This window comes from Chenopodium quinoa, unplaced genomic scaffold, assembly GCF_001683475.1.
Source record: "Chenopodium quinoa cultivar QQ74 unplaced genomic scaffold, ASM168347v1, whole genome shotgun sequence".
NCBI lineage: Eukaryota > Viridiplantae > Streptophyta > Magnoliopsida > Caryophyllales > Amaranthaceae > Chenopodium > Chenopodium quinoa.
The window spans coordinates 323693-348325 of record NW_018742461.1 but is presented as its reverse complement, the minus strand read 5'-3'; the positions used below and the strand labels follow the sequence as shown (position 1 = coordinate 348325).

The 24633-nt window shown below is 32.1% G+C and overlaps 1 protein-coding gene across 1 annotated transcript; it reads right to left on the bottom strand.

The window, feature by feature from the left end:
- Positions 1-682: 682 nt before the first annotated feature.
- On the bottom strand, positions 683-10212 carry LOC110718487 (serine/threonine-protein kinase STY46-like). The gene is made up of 16 exons (XM_021897314.1): positions 9693-10212; positions 9486-9600; positions 8810-8877; positions 8585-8704; positions 7905-7959; positions 7530-7640; positions 6470-6520; positions 5860-6056; positions 5669-5776; positions 5215-5288; positions 4730-4905; positions 2902-2997; positions 2399-2479; positions 2242-2295; positions 1881-2015; positions 683-1248 (listed from the first exon to the last, which is right to left on the bottom strand). The coding sequence occupies exons 1-16, from the start codon at positions 9926-9928 to the stop codon at positions 1171-1173; spliced, it is 1755 nt and encodes a 584-aa protein (XP_021753006.1). The 5' UTR covers positions 9929-10212; the 3' UTR covers positions 683-1170.
- Positions 10213-24633: the final 14421 nt, after the last annotated feature.

Below are 24633 nucleotides of genomic sequence, written 5' to 3'. Positions count from 1 at the left end.
TACTAACGGTTTTTTGGTGAATCATTGTTTTTCATTTATTTGGCGGGAAAAAGCAGGGGGTGTTGAACAGAACATGACATATCACGTGAATCTGTAGTTGACTTTGACAAAGAGCGGCAAGAAAGACAGTGACTACCTAGATTTTGCCCGTCGTTTTCTTCTTAATTATTTTTCATCTTAGAAAAAACAGGCACGGCTCATGTGAGAGTATGAAATCAATGTTATATTTCTTCTGTTTCCTAAATATTGCAATATGACAATGAAATACAGATTTTGATAAGAGGAGAGATAGAGGTGAACAAAAATAATGACTCATGTGACAAGAAGAGAGATAAAATGAAAATATGTGCAAATAAGAAAATGTTGCAATATTTATAAAACTTCCTAAAGTAATAATTGTTGCAGAGGAAGTACATTATTACGGAGTATGTACTTAGGTGTATGGATATTAGTGGTTTGAGCTAAGCCGAGATCAAATTTGGGTTGCAAAGCTTAGCTAGTATTACTTGGATCAAGCTTCTATACAGAGTCTCGAGCTTTCAAGAATTTGAATTTGTCAAGCTCAGCTTACCTCTAAACTACGCTAATCTTAAAAGAATTATATTAAGATGATTCGAAGTATAACATAAATAAATTAGGATATCGTTGGGCTACAATAAACTACTCCGTACAACCATGCCAATTATTTTTCATTCGGGTCATTCCACCTCAAAGTATTAGTCTGCTTCATAATCTATGAGTCACACATTAGGGGTTCAGATTCTATGTATGTACAACATATACCAAGTATCATATACAGAGTAACTAAATGTTGAAAACTAAAAACAGAAAACTGGATGACCGTCTTTAATAGAAAATTTCAGTAATTTGTCATTTCTTCATCTGGCCGTAGAAGGTTTAACAAAGTTACAAAAAACTAACTCATTATGCCCCTTCTCAGTGGATGCAGATTGTAGACAGGGCACAAACGCAGGAGTGTGGGCGATAGTATAAAGAATATGGTTTACTTCTTAGGTGACATAAAAGCAACCCTAGAGTAGTTGTATATGCCGTATTGACAAATCACTGTACACTATAAGATGGGCAAAAAGCATATGTAGAATGACCTAGGCAATTAGAAATTAGTACAGAGGAGTTAACACTCAATGCAGCAGAAAACCTTGCTGTGATTTAGTGATGACCTCTTCTGAGAGCTGAGAAGAATCCGCCGCCACCATGTTTGTCTTTCTGACCTTCGGCACTTGCAACCTGTTCCAATACAGCCAATTTAGACAGGAGAGTCCAAAAAAAGTAAAAGGTACACTAGCAACCACTAACAGCATCAATTCACTTGTAGTGAGCTTTCCCTTATTCAACATTACTGGCATCACAACTCTTTTGCATTTTCCTCTCTTCTTTTCCCTCCTCTCCTTTCCTTTTCTAAACACAGCCTCTTAACTAACTTTTTGCCATATGTAAGGAAAATATTTTTTTATACTTCCTCCGTTCTTTTATTATTGCACCATAAGGGTTTGGCACAAATTTTTTGGAAGTGGAAAAAAGGATGAGAAAGAAAGTTAGAAATACAAAGTTGTCCATGTGATTGTATACACGAAATAAAAAGTAAGGGTTGAAAAGTAAGGGTATATTAGGTATTTGTTGTGTGAACACAAATATTTCTTTTCCTAAAATGGATATGGTGCAATATTTGTGAAACTTCCTTAAAAGACAAGTGGTAATTAAAAAATTATGATCCAGATCAGTCCAATCAAATCAATTGAAAGGATTAATAGATATAGCATATGACTCTATGAGTGGGCTTTCAAGTGAAATCATTGCAGAAATTTCAAGTGCAAGTGTGCAGCTATACTTTATCAATTGCTACAAGAAAGAAATTCTACCTCTTTGGCTATTTGCTGCAGAATTGGTATGATCTCAGAAAAGTCAGGTCTCGTCCGAGGATCTTGCTGCCAGCATCTTTCAAGCAGCTCGACAAGTTTGGGATGACAGTTCTTTGGCATAGTAGGTCTTAAGCCCTGATCACAATTACCAGACAATCTTAACCAGGTATTCGCACTTCTAAAAGTTGTAAGAAACTGAAAACTTAGAAAAGCAGAGGATTGTACAAGAAAAAAAAAATGGTGTGGCATATCAGAAAACTTTTTACTCCTATTACTTCAACAATCTACCCACTTCCTAAACCCAGTAATCGCACAATGTCCCTTATTGTATGCTTAAAATGATGGTAAAAGTTATATTTACCTTCTGCACTACTCCAACAGCTGCTTGTAATGGGGTTAAGTATTCATATGGAAGCTGCGCAAAAAACATTGTTAAATTACACTCAAGCAGGAAAATGAACAAGCTGTAGTGTTTTATAATTCAACAAAAACAAGATGCAGAAATGCAGAATGCACACCTTCCCTGTCAGTAACTCCCACAGTACAATAGCAAAACTGAAGACATCAGCTTTGTGATCATAAGGCTTGTGTTCAATAACCTTCAATAAAATTAGAAGTTAGAAAAATGCAAAAATAACAAAAATCTGATCATAAGAAACACAGTTTTATCAATAAAATGACCGATTCCCATTGCCTTAATTCATGTAATTTTCTTTTTTTACAGTACCCTTCACATGCCCCTACTTTTTCTCGTAAATTATACGAGGTGTACCAAAAAGAAATGGTGCAACTTAAATAGAAAGGGAGAAGTATATCACAAGGTTAACATAGGCTAGGCTGCAAGCAAAACTTAAAATTTGATCTCTATCCAAAACGGCGCAGTTGACCTCTTTAATCATTATCATTGATATTATATTTGACTTCCACCCCCCCCCCCCCCACCACCACCACCAAAAAAAACAAGGTATAAATGTAATATAAACAACTTTCAGTGTCCATACTGTCCAAGACAGAGACAAACCTCTGGAGCCATCCACCGGTATGTTCCAGTTTCAGCTGTCATAACACCAGTTTGAGCCTTTACTCTTGCCACACCAAAATCTGCAACCTTTACTACCTGCAGCACAAATATTTTAGTTATAAATTACAGCCTAAATAATGCTCACATGCCAATAAAAAGGAAAAACGCCAATAAATGCATAGAAGTAGACTCTGAACAAAAGCCGCAAACCAGTGCAAGTAATAGCAAGTGAAATTACCATAAACTGAACAAGTATTACTTATCAAGATAAAACTATAGGGCTCAAAAAGTATGCTTCGTATCACATTAGAAGCAGGTCTAGTTAGTAGTTACAACCTCACAACTCACACATAGGTCTCATGTATTAAAAGGGAAAAAGGAAAAATAAAAAAATAAAAAAATTATACTCTATGCAAGAATCTACCACAATATTGGCATGACAAATATAAAATGTCATCGTTCATTCTACCCTCTCACACAAGCCAAACTAGGGTTGGGTTGAGGTTCAGGTCCATATTACTCCACAATATTATTATCTGCTTAGATTCATTAACCTCGTAATTACAATGTAAATGCATATACTTCAAGGCATAGCACCTTCTGGCTACATGGAACGATCACTAATAGGCCTTATCATATACCAAAGCTATGTATACATAGCGCTCCAAAGTCAGTATCTTTAACCCTATGCACATCCAAGGTGTCCTCCACAAGCAGCACTTGTAATTGTCAGGCAATCTAGCATTCACTCACTAGATTAACGTATGCCAGACGCCAGACCTAGCAAAAGTAGTAAGAAAAGCCATTAATCTTTAAATTTTCCTATTTAAGGCGAACAACGAAGCAAGTGCAGCGTGAGTCATGGCCATGCAGTTTTAAAAGTGGCAATTCCAAGGTGGAGGAACAAATAACTCATAAGCAATATAATTCCAGAGCAGAGTTTGCAATTCAAAACATAGCAGCAAAAATGAGAATTGAATGCACATCATAACTCGCACCAAGAAAACAGCTAGAACCACCGCTACACAGAAACAGTCAACGGCTATCACAGGGATCCAAACAGCCAAAACAAACACTCCATAGAAATTTCAATCTAGCATATTTTTTAAAAAAAAAAAAACAAAAACCAAAAAAAAAAACAAAAAACCTTAATTTCAGAGCATAACATTCTGCTCTAAAAATCTCAACTCAGAGCAAACCTACATTCTTTTCTTATAAGTTTATGCCATTTTTTGAAAAAGCTTGCTTCTTACAAGTGAAAATATTCAGATCTTGAATCTTAACTAAGAGCACAGCTAGTCCTCCTTAAATTTCATGCACATTTAATGGGGAACTGCATTTCTGGTTAGGTAGAACACTCAAAAAAATGATGCTAACTCGGAAATCAGTTAATAAAATAATGGGTACTTGTGCATTATATAAACCACATGCATTCGTAATTTCATAGTTCCAGGAAGGACTAGTAAGTTCAGAAATAAGTTAATCAAATAAAAAAAAGGAAAAAAAAAAAGTCAAATTAAGCTTATTACAAACAGTAAAGTCCAGTGTAGTTGGCAGTCTTGGCACTAAATACACTACTGTCAGCTGGTAGCAACTATCAACTTCAAACTATTATTAAAGCAACAAAAGAAAATTTCTGTTGGGGGTGTGTTCAAGTACAAAATAGAACTGGAATAATTAATTTAGATGCAGGAACTACTTAAAACCTAAGTTACAGGATCAAAGAAATTCAATACTAATATTTGCTAGCCATAATAAGTACACATCAAAGGATCATTACTACTATTAGTAAACATTTGTATTTGAGAGAAAAAAAAACAGTAAGTACCTCATTTTCATCCATTAAAAGATTGGCAGCCTTCAAATCCCTGTGGATGATATGATTCTGATGCAAATAGTTCATTCCTTTGGAAACATCAATTGCTACTTTCAGCAGAGATGGAAGCTTGAATGTTCCCTTATGCTTGTGCAAATAGTCATAAACACTTCCACCCGACATAAATTCTGAGCATAAAACCAAGGAAAAAGAATATATTCAAGTTTTGACACAAATAAATGAACCATAAGAAAAGTGGAACTATAATACAAATCACCATATGATACAATACACAGCCAATAAGCCACGTTTAATATAATTATGATAGTTTATGAGGCAGACCTAGTGATCTGCTACAAAGTCTACCGATAATTTTTAACCCTCTTTTTACAATGCTAAATATGTACAGCTTCTACATGGGAACTAAAAAGCTTCTACAGTACAAAATCCCAGATTTAAGATTACAGAGTAGAGCTCAAGATATGTTCACATGTTACCTGTGACAATGCACAAACTTGGAGGTTTTGTACAAGCACCAATAAACTGAACAACATTTTTATGGCGAACTTTCCTGCAACATGACACAAAATTCTGCTCAAAAACAGTGAAAAGGAAATCTAGGAAGATAGCCAAAATTAAACACTTCATTTCATCTACAGAACATGCATAGATAAAGGAAAACATCTATTACCAGAGCCAAGTCAAGAATCGATACTAAGTTCAACTATCCAAGGCACAGTAGGCTCAGATCACTAGTATTCTTAACAGATTACAAACAAGATATCAGAACTAACAATCAGCAAAGTCATCTAAAAGAACTCAACAAACCCCGGTCATTATAAGCAGAAAATGAGGTTATATTAAGTCTTTAGAAAATGTCGTACATTAAAAGGGAAAACCAAGTCAAAAGCACAATCCCAAATACGCAGGAACTTAAGAGCTAAAAATCACCTCATGATATACACTTCCTGACCAAACTCTTTCTGCAAATCTGTATTAAGACGCTCAGGCTTCAAAACCTTAATTGCAACATCCTGACTGCAGTAAGTACCTTTATACCTATACAAATAAATAACAAGTAAGCAACTATAATAAACAAGGCACAAAATGAATTGTTACAACAAACAAAAATTCTAACTTACAAATCACCATATGATCCAGCAGCAACTTTATTCTCAAATTTCAAAAGTCTAGGATCAATTTCCCAAACATCAGTTCCGTCATTTGGTATAGCCACGTGATCATTTGGTATCACCACGTGATCTTCACTAGCTTCATTTGGGGATTGCTCTTGCTCATCCATAGGAGATGATGATTGTTGACTGCGCCAAGATGAATTCTGCAAAGCCAGAAAGAACCCTGTTGTTAAACAAAGAACAACAAAACAAAACAGAGTCGTGTTCCACAAACATTAGACAACCCATTTTTCAGAAGATATTAATACAAGTCTGAGAGCTATGTTCTTTTCAACTGAGAAGAAAATCAGAACTACAATTTGATAAACTGGTTTGGAAACTAGAAAATAGGCAAGATTGGGTGGTAGACTGGTGGAGTGGTGGTTATTGGGTGAGAAATTTGACATATACAAAGGTCAAGAATTTTGACATATACAAATGTCAAGAATTCCAAGGTTCCAAAATGGTCATCGACAGCATGAAGAAAAGTAGTATAGATATGAAGCATGTCACCTTGTCAAGTTATCAACAGCTAGACTAAACAAGATATGAAGAAATATAAAAGCAATACAATTACCTCAATTCTTTTAAGTTCTTTTTCCAAAGCAGACCTGAGCCTCAGTGTCTCCTAGAAAATCGAATAAGAAGATGTTGAGGTCAAATTTTGAGCTCATTAGAGGAGCATCTCATATAACACATTAACACATCCCAAAAGATAACACAGTTCAGCTTGGGTCAAGGGACACAAAGAAAAACGAGTGACGAAGAAGGCAGCCCATGTATTCTAGAATACCATGAGGTATTCATTAAGAGTTATAGTATCATTAATCAAAAGGTTTTATCGTAATGATGATAAAATTGTAATACTACGGAGTAAAATAAACAGGCCTAACACTGCATAATTTATAGCTATTACTGAATGTTAGAGTACAACATTGCCACATTGTTAAGATGGTAACATTCAGCGATAGAATATTAATGTTTAGCACAAGATTAATGGAGCAAGCACTCCAAATTCAAAAAATCTGCCCTTGACACTCCAAACACAGTCACTCTTAAGAGCATTGTGCACTGCGGTGACTGTTTTTTATTGAAGAACCATAATGAAATAACATTACCTCTACCAGCTGCAAGGTCAAGCTTTTATTTTTCGAATTGACAGTAAGCTTTAAGATAGCAAACTACACATATCTATACTGATCTATCAAAAAACGTTCCTATTACATTGCATGTTGCATCCATCACATGACATTCTCCTTCAATCAAAAGAATCTCATTTTATGTCATTCGCAATTTCACATAGACACATTTGAAATGATACAAACATTGTTAGTGGAGGATCTCACTTTATATCATTCAGATTTCACATAGATGCTATCTTTTTAAAACAAGATATAACAATGACTATGAAAAAGATAAGTGATAGAATAAGAATCCTGCCATGAATTTCACACATAAAGTCACAACTATTGTCCATATAATAATTTTACACGAACACCAATCAATGATTCACATACAAAACAGCACAATACCTCCCTCCCCATCCCCTCTTCAAAAAGTGATAAACAAAGATGACTAAAATGTCCATAACCAAGGCCAGCTTAACTGTATGAATATAAAGATATAGATGAAAGTACCTCATACGGCCAACCATCAACAACAAAAACATCTAAAGAGTAACCATCTGTGGTAGAAAAGGCATGTGCTTCCTGAATATTCAACCCAACGTCGGCCAGTAGGGATGTTAACTGCAATGATTAAAACTCATTCAAATCCTAATGATTGTGTATGATTAGAACACCAAATAACAGACAAACATATATTTTGAGAAACATATTCCATAGTATAAGCCTATAAGGAAATAATCACACCTGCCACAGTTACTGAGATCACAAAACAAAACAAAAAAAAAATTATCAACACCACCATATGTTTTTATGTAATATAACATGAGTTTTATGACAATGTCTCATTGTGTAACTCAATAATCTTATGCCAAATTAAATACCAACCTGACTAAGAAGTTTTGGTTTGTCATCTGTGGAAAAGGTGATCTCGTGCATGGGCCTGCAAAGTCATCAGCTTGACTTGTAAGTATCAATGTACAATATGAAAAGGAATGCACGAGAAACAGCAACCACAAGTATAAGTGCTAAAGGAGCAATTATGCAATACGTGAACTCTACTACACACAATTAGATATCAAATGGATGAAGAGGATGGCATTATAACATCCTTACAAACTGGATTAATACCATCCAGCAATAGCGTTTCAAGCCCTACATATTGAAGGAAAAAAGAAGGGTCCCGGTATGAGTGCCAGAACAAAGAGTCGTCTACTCATCTTAATAGCAGAATCCTTTTAGTCTATCAAGATTTTCTTGATCATATACAGTTGACATCTCCTCCTTTGAGCAAGTGTCATATTAGAGTAGTCTGGATAGAGCCATTTTGCAGATAAGATCAACCTTTCAATGATACTCTGCCTGAAAATTCAGTTCGATAACATTGCTCTATAACTAGAAGTGCCTCCCAGAGAACATAGTTTAAAGTCAAGCAGTATCTACACAAAAGAGAGAGAAACTTGAGAGAAGAAATCTCCCCAGAGGATCTCCAAAGGATAATTTCCTAGACATGGAATATATATTCACAAAAGTGTACACAATGAGGTGAAATTACGTCTAGCATTTACCGAAACAGCTTTGAAGTAGCATTTGCATCATCATCATCTTCCTCGTCATCATGTGGTTTGTGTCCTTCAAGCGCAAGGGCCTCAAGATTAGGTGATGAGCCAAATGCAGGTGGTGGGTGACTACAAACAAATTTTAAAAAAGGAGTGGAAGTTACATCAGCAATGCAATGAGCAAGATTGACATAATGGAAGGCCTTACTAAAGCAAAAACATAATAATACACACCTTTTTCGAATTGAAGGAGTAGATTCTTGATCCTTATCTTCTGAGTTCCCATCAGAAATGGTAGCAACCTAATCAGAGCAGAATTCATTAATGCATGAAAATTTCCAAGGAATAACAGACTCAATCTTAAAATTGAATAACCATGGTTCATACAAATCAGTAAACAAAATTCATTCGAGATTCTCAAACTGTTCCTCGGCAACTAAAATGCCTATGATGCAATTCATCAATGCTTACATTCGTGTTCCAAAACAACAAACAACCACTCATGCATAGAAAGCACACGAAATCGGATCTTAATTATTTAAAAACCAACATCACCCACTTGTTAATAAAATATACAAAAAACCGTGAAATATCCTCAAATTCACAATGATAAACTCACTGAAACAGTCGTCAAAGAAAACATACACGATAATGCTGATCATCTCTAAAATCAACAACAAATTTCTCTAACACCAACGAATACACCTAACATCAACCTACAATAATCTGGATTCCAAAAACATCTTCACACAATAGTAAACCTAAAATTTCAAAGTTAATCATAATTCACATACAGTACTTTACAGCACGATTAAAATCTATCAAATAACCAAAAAATGCGAAATTATGCAAACATTAAGACATGAATAAAATCCGTAATAAACATAATTAAAATCAAAAAATTGGTAACCTGAACTAATCGCACGTCAAATGCAGGTCTATTCGCTGGATCATGAGCAAGATGCAATAATTTTTTATGCAGTAAAACATCTTCTGCTCTCTCAACATTTACATCCAACGCATATCTACATTTTTCCACCAAAAATCAAAATCAATAAAAATCCCTCCAAAATTACACAGAATTAACCAAAAAATAATTAAAATTATAATCAAAAACCTAGCAGGAAGACGATGAAAGTGAGCCCAAAGTTCGTCGTCGAAAGAAGGAGGAGAAGATTCTGGATTGTTCGATTCCTTCAACCTTCGAAGAACCTCATTGTACACCTCAAGTTTCTGGCGTTGCTGCCTTGAATTTTGCGCCGCCGTCGCAGACGCCGACGACGTCGTTTCCGCCGCCGCCGTTTCTGCCGCCCTGCTACTATTGCAACTACTCTCGTTATCTTCCATCACCATTTCCCTCTTCCTCTTTCTCTCTCCTCCGATTTCGCTCTGAAATGTTAGAGAGAGAAAATCGGAAAAAACAGTGAATTAAATAAACAAAAATTCTCTCTCTTCTTCTTCCCTTTTATATCAATCTTAATTCCTCTTAATAATTGTGATTATATTGAGAAATTATTCAGATTTAGGAGATAATATAAAGAAAACAAAGGAAATAAGTATTATTATTTTTTTCCTTTTTTGTGAAGATTTTTGATAATAACGAAAAAATAATTAGGATTTTGTTTAATTTTTCTCTAACGGTAATGCTGTTCTAAAGAAAAAAGGATTTTAACGGTGTCGTAGTGGTGACCCAATCCGATGAAGAGCTGACGTGGATTATGCTTTAGAACTGATCCACTAGAAAAGGCATTAAATTAGCTAAATTTAATTAGTGTAATTGATTACTATTGAATTACTTTGGTCAATATTTTTTAAAAAATAAAGATAATATAGTCAAATTTAGGTATGATTAAACAAAAGTTTTTCGCATGTTTCCCTCTTCTTTTACTTAATTGACTACAAGAATTATGGATTAGAATATTGTAATTTGTGACTAATGGAGTAGAGTCTAAATTAAGCCACGTGAATCCACCTCCTTAACCACAATTGTTTAACGAATATCGAGGTAGGTGATGGTAACTTCTAGGGTTGTTGTTTCTTGATCTCTTGTTTAGGAAAGTATGGCGGTAATTGTGTACGGAGTACTAATTTAGATTAATTGTACGATTTAAACTTGTATACAAATTACGGAGTGTATTGTATAGTTGATTTATTTGAAGAAAAGTATCGTATAATTGATTAACTACTCGATTTAATTGATTTGTTAAAACATGTATCGGATGGTTAATAGGGTAATTTACCAGCTCTTAGAGAGTAATCTTTTTCTTGTAGAAATTATTATATACACCCGGGTATACGGTGCACCTAAGGGTATTGCCTGCTCATTTCAATAATTATTATCGCTCATTTTATTATCAAATGAGCAAACAAATACCCTTGGGTGCACCGTGCACCCGGGTGTATATAACAATCTCTCCCTTTCTTGTTTTCTCGCATTTTGTGAATTTAATTTTCTCGACAAAGTTTCAAAATTGATTGGTCTACACATGTGTGACTCAGTTGACATATAAATATCATCAAATAGCCACTCGAAACTATTTAAAAAAATACAAAGTACAAATTTTTTTACTTATAACTCCACAAATTTATTTATTTATTATTGAGAAGAAACTTCATAAAATTATGTCTAAGGGTGCATGAACATAAACTTTCTCTATTAATTTGGCAAGCTAAGTCATTACTACTCATTCACTTGCTAAATATTAAAAGACTTTTATTACGTAACTCATGCCTTAGTAATATCTTGCTCCATGATAATAAGCATATGTATGGATGGAAACCACATACAATACATATCAAATATCACTCACATATATCATACAAAACAATAATAAATCTATGACCACTATGTTCTTCCTTAAGAAAAAAAAGGAGTAAAGGAAAAAGTGGATTGGATAAAGTGCACAAGAGATCACAAGCACATTGTTTAAGTTGCTCATTTCATGAGGTGCATTCAATTGAATGATGAAAGCTTCCATGTATGGTTGAGAATGAAACAATAACGTGGATAAGATGAGAGCAATTACTCTTTCACAAAAGGTGTCACTTTATTAAAAAAAAATAAAAAATAAAAATGATATCAAGTCAATAATTCAATATCCTATTTTTGCTAGCTATGTGTGTGGTAGTGACAAAACCCTAGCATTTAGGAGCCAGATACATCTCGAGTTTTATGAGTTGGTTAACAAAATGTCCTAAGTCATTTGGGTCACTTTCTTTGGATGATCCCACAACACAAAGTATAGGGCGGCATATCCCCCAACAACATTTACAATTACACTAATAAAGCTTCTTTAGAGTTGATGTTTTTGGACCACTTCAATTTTGTGGACCATAGAACCATGTACTCGATCGAGCAATAGTGCTATTCCTATTAATGCTATATATGTTGATCGTTGTACGGACGGACTCGTGACAATTAAATCAATATATTACTAAATATTCTTCATATACAGAGAGTAATGAATATTCTTGGATGTTGCTTATTTGGATGTTATGAACTAAGTGGAATGATCATGAAAGCTAATTGAATTGGGTACATATAAATGCATGCCATCCATATCATATTTGAGTCATTTGACATCAGTCATTGTACCCTAATTTCATGATATTGAAATCAATTATTAAGCTATTACTTCGTATTAATTATATACGTCAAGGTAAAAATTTCCTTAAAAAAATTTAAAATTATATACGTCGAGTTGAAAATTAACATCAAGATAAAATTATTGATAAAAAATCATAACATTTTTTACTTGTATGTTAATCATGAATACTTGGAAAATATATTGCGTACTAGGTATATAATAAATTTTGATTTGTTTGTTTTGGATAATATATTTTTTTCCCTACAAAAGCAATGCAATACAAATGACACACTGACACGTGACTACATTCTAGTGAAGCTTTGCATAATGAACAAGAGCAATCAGGGGCTGTCTTACTGCTAGGACAACAAAACTTGTTTGGTTTGTTTGTTTGTTCAAGCATCGATCATCTATCATAAAAACTCATACATACATTCGGGTATACTTTTCATGATAGCTGGTAAATAACTAAATATGAAGCTTTTCTTAGCCTGTGATGTATTATGGCTTATTGCCAATAAATTACTATTCTCATAATCTATAATATTATTAAAACTCATAGATACAATATGTTAATTAACGTTATGTGTCATCCTTCCTTCTATAAGTACTCCATAGTTGTTTTATTTATTTGAAAAACTATTTGTATGTATAACATCTTATTTATTTACTTCTTATTAATATTGTTCAACATTAACCATTCTAAATTAATTTTGATCAAACTTATAAATTTATGATAATGTGGGGTATACATCATCCGAGCCAATAACTAGTTTAATTTATAATATAGTATCCTTCAATCCATTCAAATAGATCAGATCATTATCTTATCCGACCTTATCATTATTATATTTATATTGTTGATCATGAATAAATGAATTTATCTTATTATAATTTTTTTAGATGTTATTAAACTTATTAATGCTTATTAAGTTATTATCTTATATTACAATGTGTATAATTTACCAAATTTATAGTTATATCAATTTATATTATCTTATCTTATCTAACTTTATACACATAACTTATCTAAACAAAAATTTCGTACTCCTTGTAAATGAATTTAATAAACCTTATTTTAGTTGTGAATTAACTTTGGTTAACGACCCAATTAACTCATATCAAAATTTATTTATCATGAAATTATTTTATATTGTATGAATTTTTTAATACTTATCTTATTTTTTGAAAAATTATTTTTTGAATTTGATTATTAGAATATATTCTATTGCTCTTCTTTTTTTTAAAATTAACTTTTCCATAGTACCATAGCCTAGATAGGAGTCTTAGACTTGTCAAAAAAAATCAAAAAAAAAAAAGATAGGAGTCTTAGAGATGATCCAAATGACGTGGAGGATATAGATTGGTTGAAAGTGAGGTTCCAAACTACCTCCTACGTGGCAAATGACCTTTGGAAATAACCTAGAGAGCCCAAATAAAGTTTGGAGTATCCATTTGGCAAGCGGCGATTAGCAGCCGTTTGTAAATAACTTGGAAAAAAATAGAAATGCTATACAAGATAGGATATTCCATTATTGCTATGCATTATTAGTTTACTACAAGAAGTTTTACTTTAATTTATTGGTTATTGAATATATAAATCAATAATTCACTTGTGGGTTGAGCACTTCGACCATGAGCTATAATTCATAATTATATTAATCAAGTAAATACTCCCTCCGTCCTTAAAAGAACGATCCTTTTGGGAAGTTTTCACGGGTATTTAAAAACTTAAATGGGAAATACAAGTGTATGGGAAATTAAAGCAAATAAAAGTACATTGAAAAGGTAAATTTACTTGGAATTTACAAAAAATTAGAGAGTAATAAAAGTACATGAAAAAAGCAAAATTTACATTGAAAAGCTAATTTTGCACAAATATTATTGTAAATTGGAGGGTATTTTAATATAAATGGGATAAATATTTTGAGACTAAAATTTGACCAAAAAGGTCATTCTTTTAGGGACGAAGGGAGTAGTAAGTTCTACTCCGTATCATTTTGCATATTATGAAAAAAATGCAAAAGACCATTTATTATATTGTTATTTCACTTTCATATCTTTTTTAACCCCTTGCCCCCTTTGCAGAATGGTAAGAAAATACCTACAACTCTACAAAGCTACAACGACTATAATAGTGTTGATAGAAATTTCCGAATTATAGAATTCATGAGTTTCAATCAATGATTTAGTCCTAGCTATTTAAGAAAAGTGTTTTAAGTATAGATAAAAGGAAAAATTAACAAGAAACCTCCTGACTATTACTAGTCTTCTTTAAAAGGGTCAACCTTTTGATTAATTTTGGATGGACCCAACTATTTTGTGTAGTTCACACGCGTGGACCCAGCTTGTATCTGACTTGCTATTGTAGGTAAAATATGTCACATGTATATCACGTGACCTTGAATTTACAAAAATAAAACCTTCCTTCAATATTGCAATTTTTTCTTCTTCTCTTAAAATTGTTGCAACTTTATAAATCTTAAAATTATTGCATAAATCAATCCAATATGCATAGTGACAAGCAACAATCGTTCGGATTAGACTACAAGTTAAGTTATGTAATAGGAATTTACGTGGTTATTAATTATCTACCAATTTATGTAATACATGAGCAAAATCTGCATTATAGTTGATTAAATATTGCCACAACCACCCCATGTCCCCTACCAATTAATAAACCACCACCATCAAAGCATGCAACCCCACCCACAAAACCACCAACCCAGATCGATTAACCCATCCATCTCCATGGTAAGTTTAAAAAAACCCACCCATTCAACCACCACAAAATTGTCACCAAGAACCTATTGCAATAATACACCCCCATCAATAACCTTTTCGAAGCCACCAAGGCACCAACTCACCCCTACAACAACCCACCTGCCCATGTTAGTGACGCCACCATAAAGCCCCCAACATAATAACCTTATCAACCTTCGCCTAGAGAAATCGATGGCCATATATGATATATAGAAAAGGAGGTTAAGCAAAGAGAGAGAAGATGAGTAGCCATCAATTGGCCATGGTTGTGGGATAGTGAAAAAGTTGGTTGCCAGTTTGAGGTGGCTTGAGTGTTGTGGATGGGAAGTAGTGGAGAGAGAGAAAGAATGGGAGTTAGAAGAAAAATGGTGATGGTGGAAATTCAAGTGGTTGATTGGTGGTTATGTTGTGGAGACTAGGAGGACGGAGTTGTGGTGGTTATGGTGTAATAGGGCAAAAATTGAAATATTTTTTTAATTAAAAAGTTCACCGATTCAACAAGTAATAAGTTACAGTAGACTGTTTTGAGAAAACATAATAAGTATAGTTGGGTTTGCTCAAAGTTAATTAATAGGCTGGCTCTTTTAAAGAAGATCAGTAATAGTTAGGACTTTTGTTATTAATTTTTCCAAGATAAAATTGCTATAACATTATACTCTGTACTTTATTATGTTTGACCAAACATAAATGAAATTTAATGGTCAAATTTTGTCAAAGTAAAAATTAATTTGGAGGCAAATACTTTTTTTTTATTATTTTTTGTTTATGAAATTGAATCCTACACATTTTTTATGTGGTATTGTGGTCAATTTTTAAACAGAAAAGGTAGAATTACAAGTAAGAATATTTATCTCACCTTGAAGGCGAACGAAAGGACTCCGTGAGGAAATTTAAACAACAAAATGTATGTCGTGGAATTGGAGCGTAAAACCTAAAGTCATGCATGATGAGTTGGAAATCTTACACATTGTTCACGTGGTAGGGGCGTTTGGTATGACATTGAAAACGGGATATGATGCAAAACGAATAAATAAAAGGGGAAAATAAATCATATTTTTTAATTAAATCAATTCAATAATAAAAAATCATACGACATTTATAAATGAAATTTAAATTAACAAATATATAAAACAGTCTATTTTGTGTGCAACTGATCATATTATATTACTATGTGGCTACTTGTAAGAGAACAAAGTATCCCTTACATTACTGACCGAGTAACTCCTAAAACACTATCTGAGTAACCCCTGTAACACTAACGAATAACCCCATAAAACTGACCGAGTAACCCCTACAACACTAACGAAGTAACTCCCACATATAAGAAGTTGTGTACATAAATATGAAACAAATAAATCATTTAATTCTTACTTTTTAATTTGTTTGGTTTAAACATGAAAATGAATTTCTTAACTATTATTGTAATTGAACGTTTGGTTAAAAAGTCTGGATAACAATTACCATTTTAAGGGTAATAATCTCCACTTATTTATTACCTCACTTAAACCTAAGGTAATAATTACCCTTACTGTCCTCAAACAAAAAGAAAGAAGATTAATAATCCAAATTTAACCAAAAAATTAATTTTAACTTCAGATTTAAAAAATTCTCTTCAAACGAGGGTGTGCATAGCAAGTTGAAGGAACGAGAAGGGCACGTGGAGATCACGTGAAGACAGAGGTATTCCATGTGGCAAAGTGACCTTTGGAGAAATGCAGGAGGCAAAAACATTGACCAGACAATGTGAAGTGGCGAGTGGTCGCCGTTGAGGCATTTGGCAAGTATATCCACGCATTTATCGAGTTCACAATCTACTGGATGGAGAACCGGAATTCATTTTTTAACATTATCCAAAATTCAGAAAATATAGCATAGGTTAGAGTTTAGACCTAAAAATTATTCTAAAAAATTCCAACGGATAATTAAATATAATAATGTAATAAAAACCTAAATTGAAGGATTTCTATGTTATCTATGTACGATATTAGGTCTTATTGGATCCAATAGGAGGCCAATGCAATTGTCTTAGGCATATAAGAAACTTTCATACCCTTTTTTAAAAACATAACCATAATAATAAAAGTCGTGTAGACAATATCAAATTCCAAGTGGTAGATAAATACGGCTTTTGGAGCATTAAAATTCATGGACAGGTGTTTACTACTTGTACACATATTAACGGGACCTTTAGAGTGTAGACACGTATGTTTGACTAATAAGAGTTTAGATTTAAACTAATCTGTAACTTACAATAATATTTCTATTGATCTATAATATTTTAAAAAATTCTTCAAACATTGATGATTTGTGAGTGGAGGATGGTTGGTGAAAGAGACTTGAAGAATCTTTCTTTTTCTAAAAGTAATTATTTATTGCCGGTAGTTTAAATGTTGCTTCTCTGTAATCCTTAATATTTATTATTATATCTTTATTTTATAACAATCATTTATGTTCGTACAATAACAATGATCTACCGAGTGATTTTCAAATTTAAATGTAATTACATATATTGCTTACCAAATGCCAATCATAATATAGCTTGGGGAAATAGGAAATTTGGGAGCTAGCTTGTGAGATTCAATAGCTCCAAAGTTAAGAAACCGTACCATCTAAGCAAGTAGCTAGCTGCAGTTCTCGATACTTACATATAAAAGTATAAGTACAACAATAATCAATTTAAAATAAAACAAAAAAAATACTTTCATACAGTATAAGAGATTGAACTATGAACACAAAATCTAAGATTATTAATTACAGCATATATAATAATGAAGAAGAAGATCAACCAAGCAAGGTTTAGCACTTGTCAATTAAGGGAAATCTCTCTATCTGTGAATTGTAGGGCATGGTAATACAGTACTAAATACTAATACCTCCGTACTATATTGTTTGTAAACACTATTTTGCCCTACCTTAAAATACATTCCAATACATACTTTAATTTACACCTCCATAACTACAGAGCTTTTCCTTGATAAGCAATGTACTTTGACCTCAGTTTCGCCTCGCTCCGCCCCGCCCCAGATCTACCCCGTTAGTAACAGAGCGCGCATGGAGTGAAGAAGGTGGTAATACTCAGAAATGCTTACTTGTTTAATTAAAATAGCTGTGTTTTGGAAGTATAAGCGCATATTGCCTATTCTTACAACGCTTCCTAATGTACGGAGTATATCTGTAGGCATTAGGCAAGCAGTTGTTTTCAGAATACCTGTAGAAACATAGAAACAAACCCTAATTTTTCAAGTTGTCCGTGATTTGATCTGATTTCGGTCCTTTTAATCGATGTGCCATATATTACTCCCTCCGTTTTGTATTAATCGCAACACTTTTCTTTTACATCCGTTTTACATTAATTGCATCAATTTTATATTTGGAAAGGATCTACTATTATTTTATAATTTCTCCCTCCCACTAACCCCACTTTCACAAGTGTTTTATTATTTCTCTTTCCTACCAACCCCACTTACACTATTTTTTATTATTATTTCTCTCTCCTACTAACAATACTTTATATTATAAAAAATCCTCTTTTGAGCCCCACCTTATAATTTTTCTTAAACTTTGTAAACATCATATTGTTGCGATTAATACGAAACGGAAAGAGTAATTGGAAAAATCACTACCCCTGGCTATCTGTAGGCACTATTTTGCTACTTAGTTATTCTTAGTAGCTTCTTTTAAGTTCTTATATGTAGTTTTAAGGGTTAGCTTAAAAAAAAAAATTGTAGTTTTAAGGGTTACATTTATAAATTATATTTATTTTGAAAAATTATTTACCTTTCACTACTCCATACAAACAGATTGGGTTCCATGTGTTTTTAAAATTGCGTCATTAATATCAATTGAAATAATTGTTGACATTTTAGTTTTAATGAAACATAGATACTTCGTATATGTTTTTTCTTTGCTGTCACTAATACTTCGTATATCATCGAATGGAATAGGTTCAATGAATCTGGACATATACATTTGATGATCCACCACATGTCCACATTCACTGAACCCTTCGTCTTAGACAAATGACTCTTTTCCGGTTTTTTTTTTTTTTTTTTTTTTTTTTTTTTTTTTTTTTTTTTTTGTAGAAAGCCACAAGGGCGGTCAATGAGAATCGATCCCAAGTTCTTCTGAAACCGGGATGGGAGCGCTAACCACTTGAGTTATTCCTCACTCTTAACTTTTTTTGGCTTTTTGTGAACGAAATATGCAGATACGGTATGATCTAACCTAATAAGTTTATACATATAGGTTTTCAACCAATTTAAAAAACAAATGTTTTACTTAAATAATTAATTAGAATCTAGGTGGAAAAATAGTCATAAAATCATACTTCGTAATTAATAAGTATATTGCACTACGTAATATATTGCTAATTACTACGAGTACCTCCATTTCCAAATGATGTTTTTCATTTTCTATTTTGGGCGCCCCAAAATGATCTTCCCATATATTCTCCAATTCTATTGGTGTCAATAAAACACATGGATTACTCCCTCTTATACTTTAATCTTAGCTTATTATTGGTCATTGAAAAAAGTAAGAAACTCTTACTTTATTGCCAATTTAGATTTTCCATGTATTTATCTATATACTTTAGTGTCAATTTAGCTTTCTTATGTCCATGTATTACTTTTTCCTTCCCTTTCTTAATTCCCGTGTTTTTTCACGAATGGAAAAATTATTTGGGGGCAGAGGGAGTATACTTATTCAGAAAAAAAAAACGATCTATTTACAACGTTATTCATCATGTAATTCCTATGATCTAATTCCATTACATACCTATCCTAGCTATCAATTTAGTAATATATGGCTCATTTGGTACTCTTGATTATTTATAAACATTAAACAATGATAATAATAATGAATTTGTATGTAAATTTGTAAAGAAAATCAACATTTATACCCATGCTCACTTTAAATGATCCTCAATTTTTCTACGTACATTTCTTCATATTTTCCATTCTCACGAAATACCTCCTTCCAATTGGTAATTTAAATTAGCTACTATTCAACCAACTTCGGGTAATTTCAATAAATTAATTAAGTCCAAATTGATAAGTCATTAGTAAATACTTAATACAATATAATTGGAGGTTCAACTATTTGAGTAAGGTCAATAAAATAGCAAAGATTGTTTGTTATTATATACACTTGGGTATATATAAAAAATTTCAATAAAGTTGTGGCTAAGTCCTGATCAATGTAAATAAAATGTACCCTAAATACATGTCATGCCGCTTGTGTTTATTATGTCAATAAAATCAAATAATGGTGATGATAATTAGAACAACGTAACGCTCTTATACTGTTCATGTTGAAAGATATGTAGTTGTAACCTTTATTAAATCCACTATTTGACGTTGGAAGCTTAATACCTGGCAAAAATATAACCAAATAATTAATTAGGTCCGTTGTCCGTACATGAGATATACAAGTATATGTGAATAATTATACTTCGTATGTCATAATTATTACTCGTATTGCTTTATCATGGATATATAGAGTGCATATATAGCCCACATAAAACTTTTAATATAATTTTTGGTAGATTTTTTTTCATTTAAATTTCACTTTATCTTATTGTAAAATTGATCCTTAAATTTCTCAGTCGAATTTATTGACCCTTGTTTTATACCCGAGTACTTCATCATATCTCATATTATTTGAACTTATCAACCCTTGTTTATCTTGTACTGCATATCATAACTTATAAGCTTTAAATATTGTTTGAACTTATGATTGTTATTAACCCGTATCAATATGCTCTTACCCGCCCAAGGTCTACTCATGGATAACATAAGACGAAGTTAGTCCTGCCAAGAAGTAATTATAAAGTTGACAATTGTCATGAGCTACTATCAGGGAATTGTCTAGTAGATGCCAGAAGGTGTTATGTTCAACAAACAACTAAGTGTGAAAGCGATGCCAAAGATATTGTCGAAGAAATTATTGAACTTGATGAAAGTTTTTGAAAGCATTTTCCTCGAATAATCATCTTCCATTAGAAGAAATCCAGTCAAAGAATCTCTTTCATTTTTCATATAAAGAGATAGCGATGCCTTATAATTAAATCTAGTACTCCGTAGTATTAGACTTGTTTTCTAAGGATTATTTGGTAAATTAAGTGCTATTTTTTTCCCCGCATTTTTCAAGATAAGCTCTGAACATAAATATCATTAAATTTGTACGTTAAGAAATTATCTTCACCTCTTGGAGAGAGACTCTGGTGAGACACGAAAGCGAGAACGATTCAAATTATCACAACATTAAAATAAGACCCTGTTTACTTCACCTTATTTTTGCTGAATTGAAATTATTTTTACTGAAATGGTTTTGCTGAACTTAAATTATTTTTACTGAACTGATTTTTTTTTTTTTTTATACTGATTTTCTATTATATTTCTTCTTTAAAGATACTGAATTTTATTGAACTGAATTTATTTTACTGAACTAAAGTTATTTTTACTTAATATTATTTTTTTAATGTGAAGTGAACAGGGCCTAATACTTATAAAATTACATTGAGACAAGTCATAAACAAGATCTTATTTGACTAACCATTTAAATAAATACTGAACTCTTTACTAGTAAAAACAAATAAAGATCATAGAATGAAGGAATAACGAATAACAAAGATTATAAACCGTGTGAAAATGCGGATAAACATAAGAGTAAATTATTTATTTTTCAATATTACAAATAATAATAATATAAAGGGATTTTTTTTAGAAGGGTTTTAGAGATTTATAGATCTTGAAAGTTCTAATAATAGTATAGAAAATCTTGTTGTTGCATTATTTTGTTGGGCGAAAATACGCGGAAAATAGGCAATGAGCATTGAGCATTGAGCATCGAATCGTTGCACACTCACATGGCAAGTAAGGCTTTTACTTGGACGATTCGCATCATAAATGGAATCATTGGTCGATACCTACGAATTAGGTGTCAGTAATCACCCACTGCTTTTCTTCTTCTAATTTGCAGTCGGCAATTTTGCATTATTTTATGTTTTTTTGCATTATTTTATACTTCAACTTTTTTGCAAATTGCAACCTGTAAAATAAAAGCTAAACAAACATAGGATATCCATTCAATTTTTACATAATTATTTTTGTTTTTATACTTGTATAAGTTAATTCATTATTTACTTTCGATTTAAGTATTATTCTAGTGTCAATTACTAAATTGGTATAACATTTTAGATTTATAGATGACTCATTCTATTATTCTATTAGAGTCTTCTGATATGTAGGAGCTAATTATTCGCATAAAAAACCGAATAAACTGTCACTAGAACTCATTGATTAGCTAGCAAGCCTAGCATTGAGTTTAATATGTAGTAGAAGCAAATTGTTCACAAACTACAATATATTATAAAATGAGTTAGCTACGTAGCTCATTAGAACTCATTTATATATTCGTAAATAAACAGCTCATATTACGAAAGTTTTACAACTCTATAATTCAAGAGTATATTTGTAGTATGTACTATTTATTTTTTATTTTTTTTTGACCAGTATGTACTATTAAATTAAATATTGTGTATATATGACACTTTTTGATGAAGTTTTTATGAATTTGCGACTTTCGTACTTTGTAATATGTAATAAAAAAAAAAACCCACATTCCCTGCCATAATGTAGTACAGTACATGATTCCTTCACTCATCTCTTATTATTTGCTACGAAGCATTTTATCTCTACTATTGTTTTTATGTTGACTTTTTAATGAAATTAATTGGAACAACATTTAGAGACTACGGAGCGAACTTCAAACAATAGCTGTGTAGATCGATCATTGTCCAACCTAAAACCAACTCAATACCATTCCGTTGAATACTTGCAAGCTTTTTGGTAGACCCAACTAATTAAACATAATGACCTACGGAGTACAATAATTCGAATTTATTAATTGAAACAAATCCACTATCTATTACAGAGTATTCTTTAACTTTTTGCTTTGAATGCAATCAACCAATCAATGAATTAGTATCGCCTACGTTAATTACGAAAAATGCTATACATAGCCTAAATATAAGAACTTAAAATTGGAAAAAACAAATAAAAAAATTTCCTCCGTCCCTTTATTAGAAATCTATTTCTAATATTTATTATTCACATAATAAAGAGAAATAGGTTTCTAATTTAGGGACGAAATAATTATAACATTAATTACAATAATTTACGCGTAATTTTGTCATATATTCTTAAATTAATACCAAATTAAAAAAAAATTAAATGCTTATGCATTTCATAACCCTAAGTGCTATATATAGCATTACCCATTAATTAATTAGTTAATTAATATTTTCCCAAACAAATCACAATTGAAGTAATAAAAGGCTCTGGAGTCTTTATATAAAAAAACAACTATGTAAAGCACATTGCATGCAAAAATGTGACGTTTTCTTGAGAAATCGATACGTGGAGTATTGTACTTCTCCAATATTTGCTCCGATTTAATATCATTTTGTAAATATGTCATATATAGTGTCTATTTAGTACTTGTGCAAAAGTTGATAATTTGACATGTATTTATTAAAAATTACTATTAGTCCTTCTACATGTACTAAGTGATCAGTAACACTACATCAACCATATAACTTTTGCGTAGAATATGTTGGGCCATCTCACCCGCAAAATCCAATTAGTCGCAAATAAAGGTTAAATTGTCCACCCGATACACTTATTAGTCCTAACTCTGATCTTTATAACTATGAATATAACTATATTATGCTAAATAATTATTATATACGAAGTATACTCCATAAGAAAGATAATAACCTATCTCGAATAGTACTCCGTAGGACTGTAATACTTCCCAATTTCCCATAATTGCTTTAAGAAGATACTCCACGTATAGTCAAGCGTGTTTGGCTGGGTATAGTTGAGTGGGCTAAATGTGTCACGAGAACTTATATTGGTATGTGAGAACAAATATCAATATACGATACATTTTGTGACTATTCTCCGCCCTAGTTAAAGATTGGGTGTTCAAGGACAATCTTTAAAAAATTGAGGAAGTACAAATATATGGAGTAATAATTAATTAAATAATGTGATATATACCTTTGAGGAGTCTGAATCATTGAAGACGATGAACTTTATAATTTATCCTAAAGAAACGCTTTCATCTCAATAAACGAAGCTGGCAGGAAATATCCACCAGTAATAGCAGAAAGCACATGAAAATTAAAATATTTCCAACATCATGCAACCAGTCTTAATTCTTGTTGCTGATTACAAAAATAAAGTCTTAAATTTACTTGACTACATCCTCAGAAAATGACTTCATTCATTGTTTGGGTCTTGAGTTTTCCAACTTGCAGTTTGCTATGCTAACGTTGAATGTGTAACTTATAATTTGTTCTTATCATCCCATTTTCAGCAAAGTACGAATTATAAGATATGGTACATAAACTCTTGCTTCAGCCTAACTAAATAGCTAACCAAGACTAACTAAATTGAAGATTGTTTATGAACAACTCGAAGAATTTAGGGTAGTTTATTTTGAACTTAATGTATATTCGTTGGAGAGTGAGCGTGTATGATCTACTTTGCAGTAGGAGTATATGCCCTTTTTTTTATATATAATGTATAGCCATTACATGTTATGATTATAATACTATATATTCTTTATTTTATGTTACTTAAGTGTAAGTCTAACAATTACTAGCTACGGTCACGTCGATCAGGTACATGTATATTTGGC

Bases quoted from the DNA above. Each gene is read 5' to 3' on its own strand.
- LOC110718487 (XM_021897314.1), bottom strand. From the start codon at position 9,928: ATGGTGATGGAAGATAACGAGAGTAGTTGCAATAGTAGCAGGGCGGCA. The intron at 9,601-9,692 runs GTTTTTGATTAT...GGAAAAATGTAG, and splicing joins TTTCATCGTCTTCCTGCTAG to ATATGCGTTGGATGTAAATG. The intron at 6,057-6,469 runs GTAATTGTATTG...CTGGCTTTGCAG, and splicing joins AAGAACTTAAAAGAATTGAG to AATTCATCTTGGCGCAGTCA.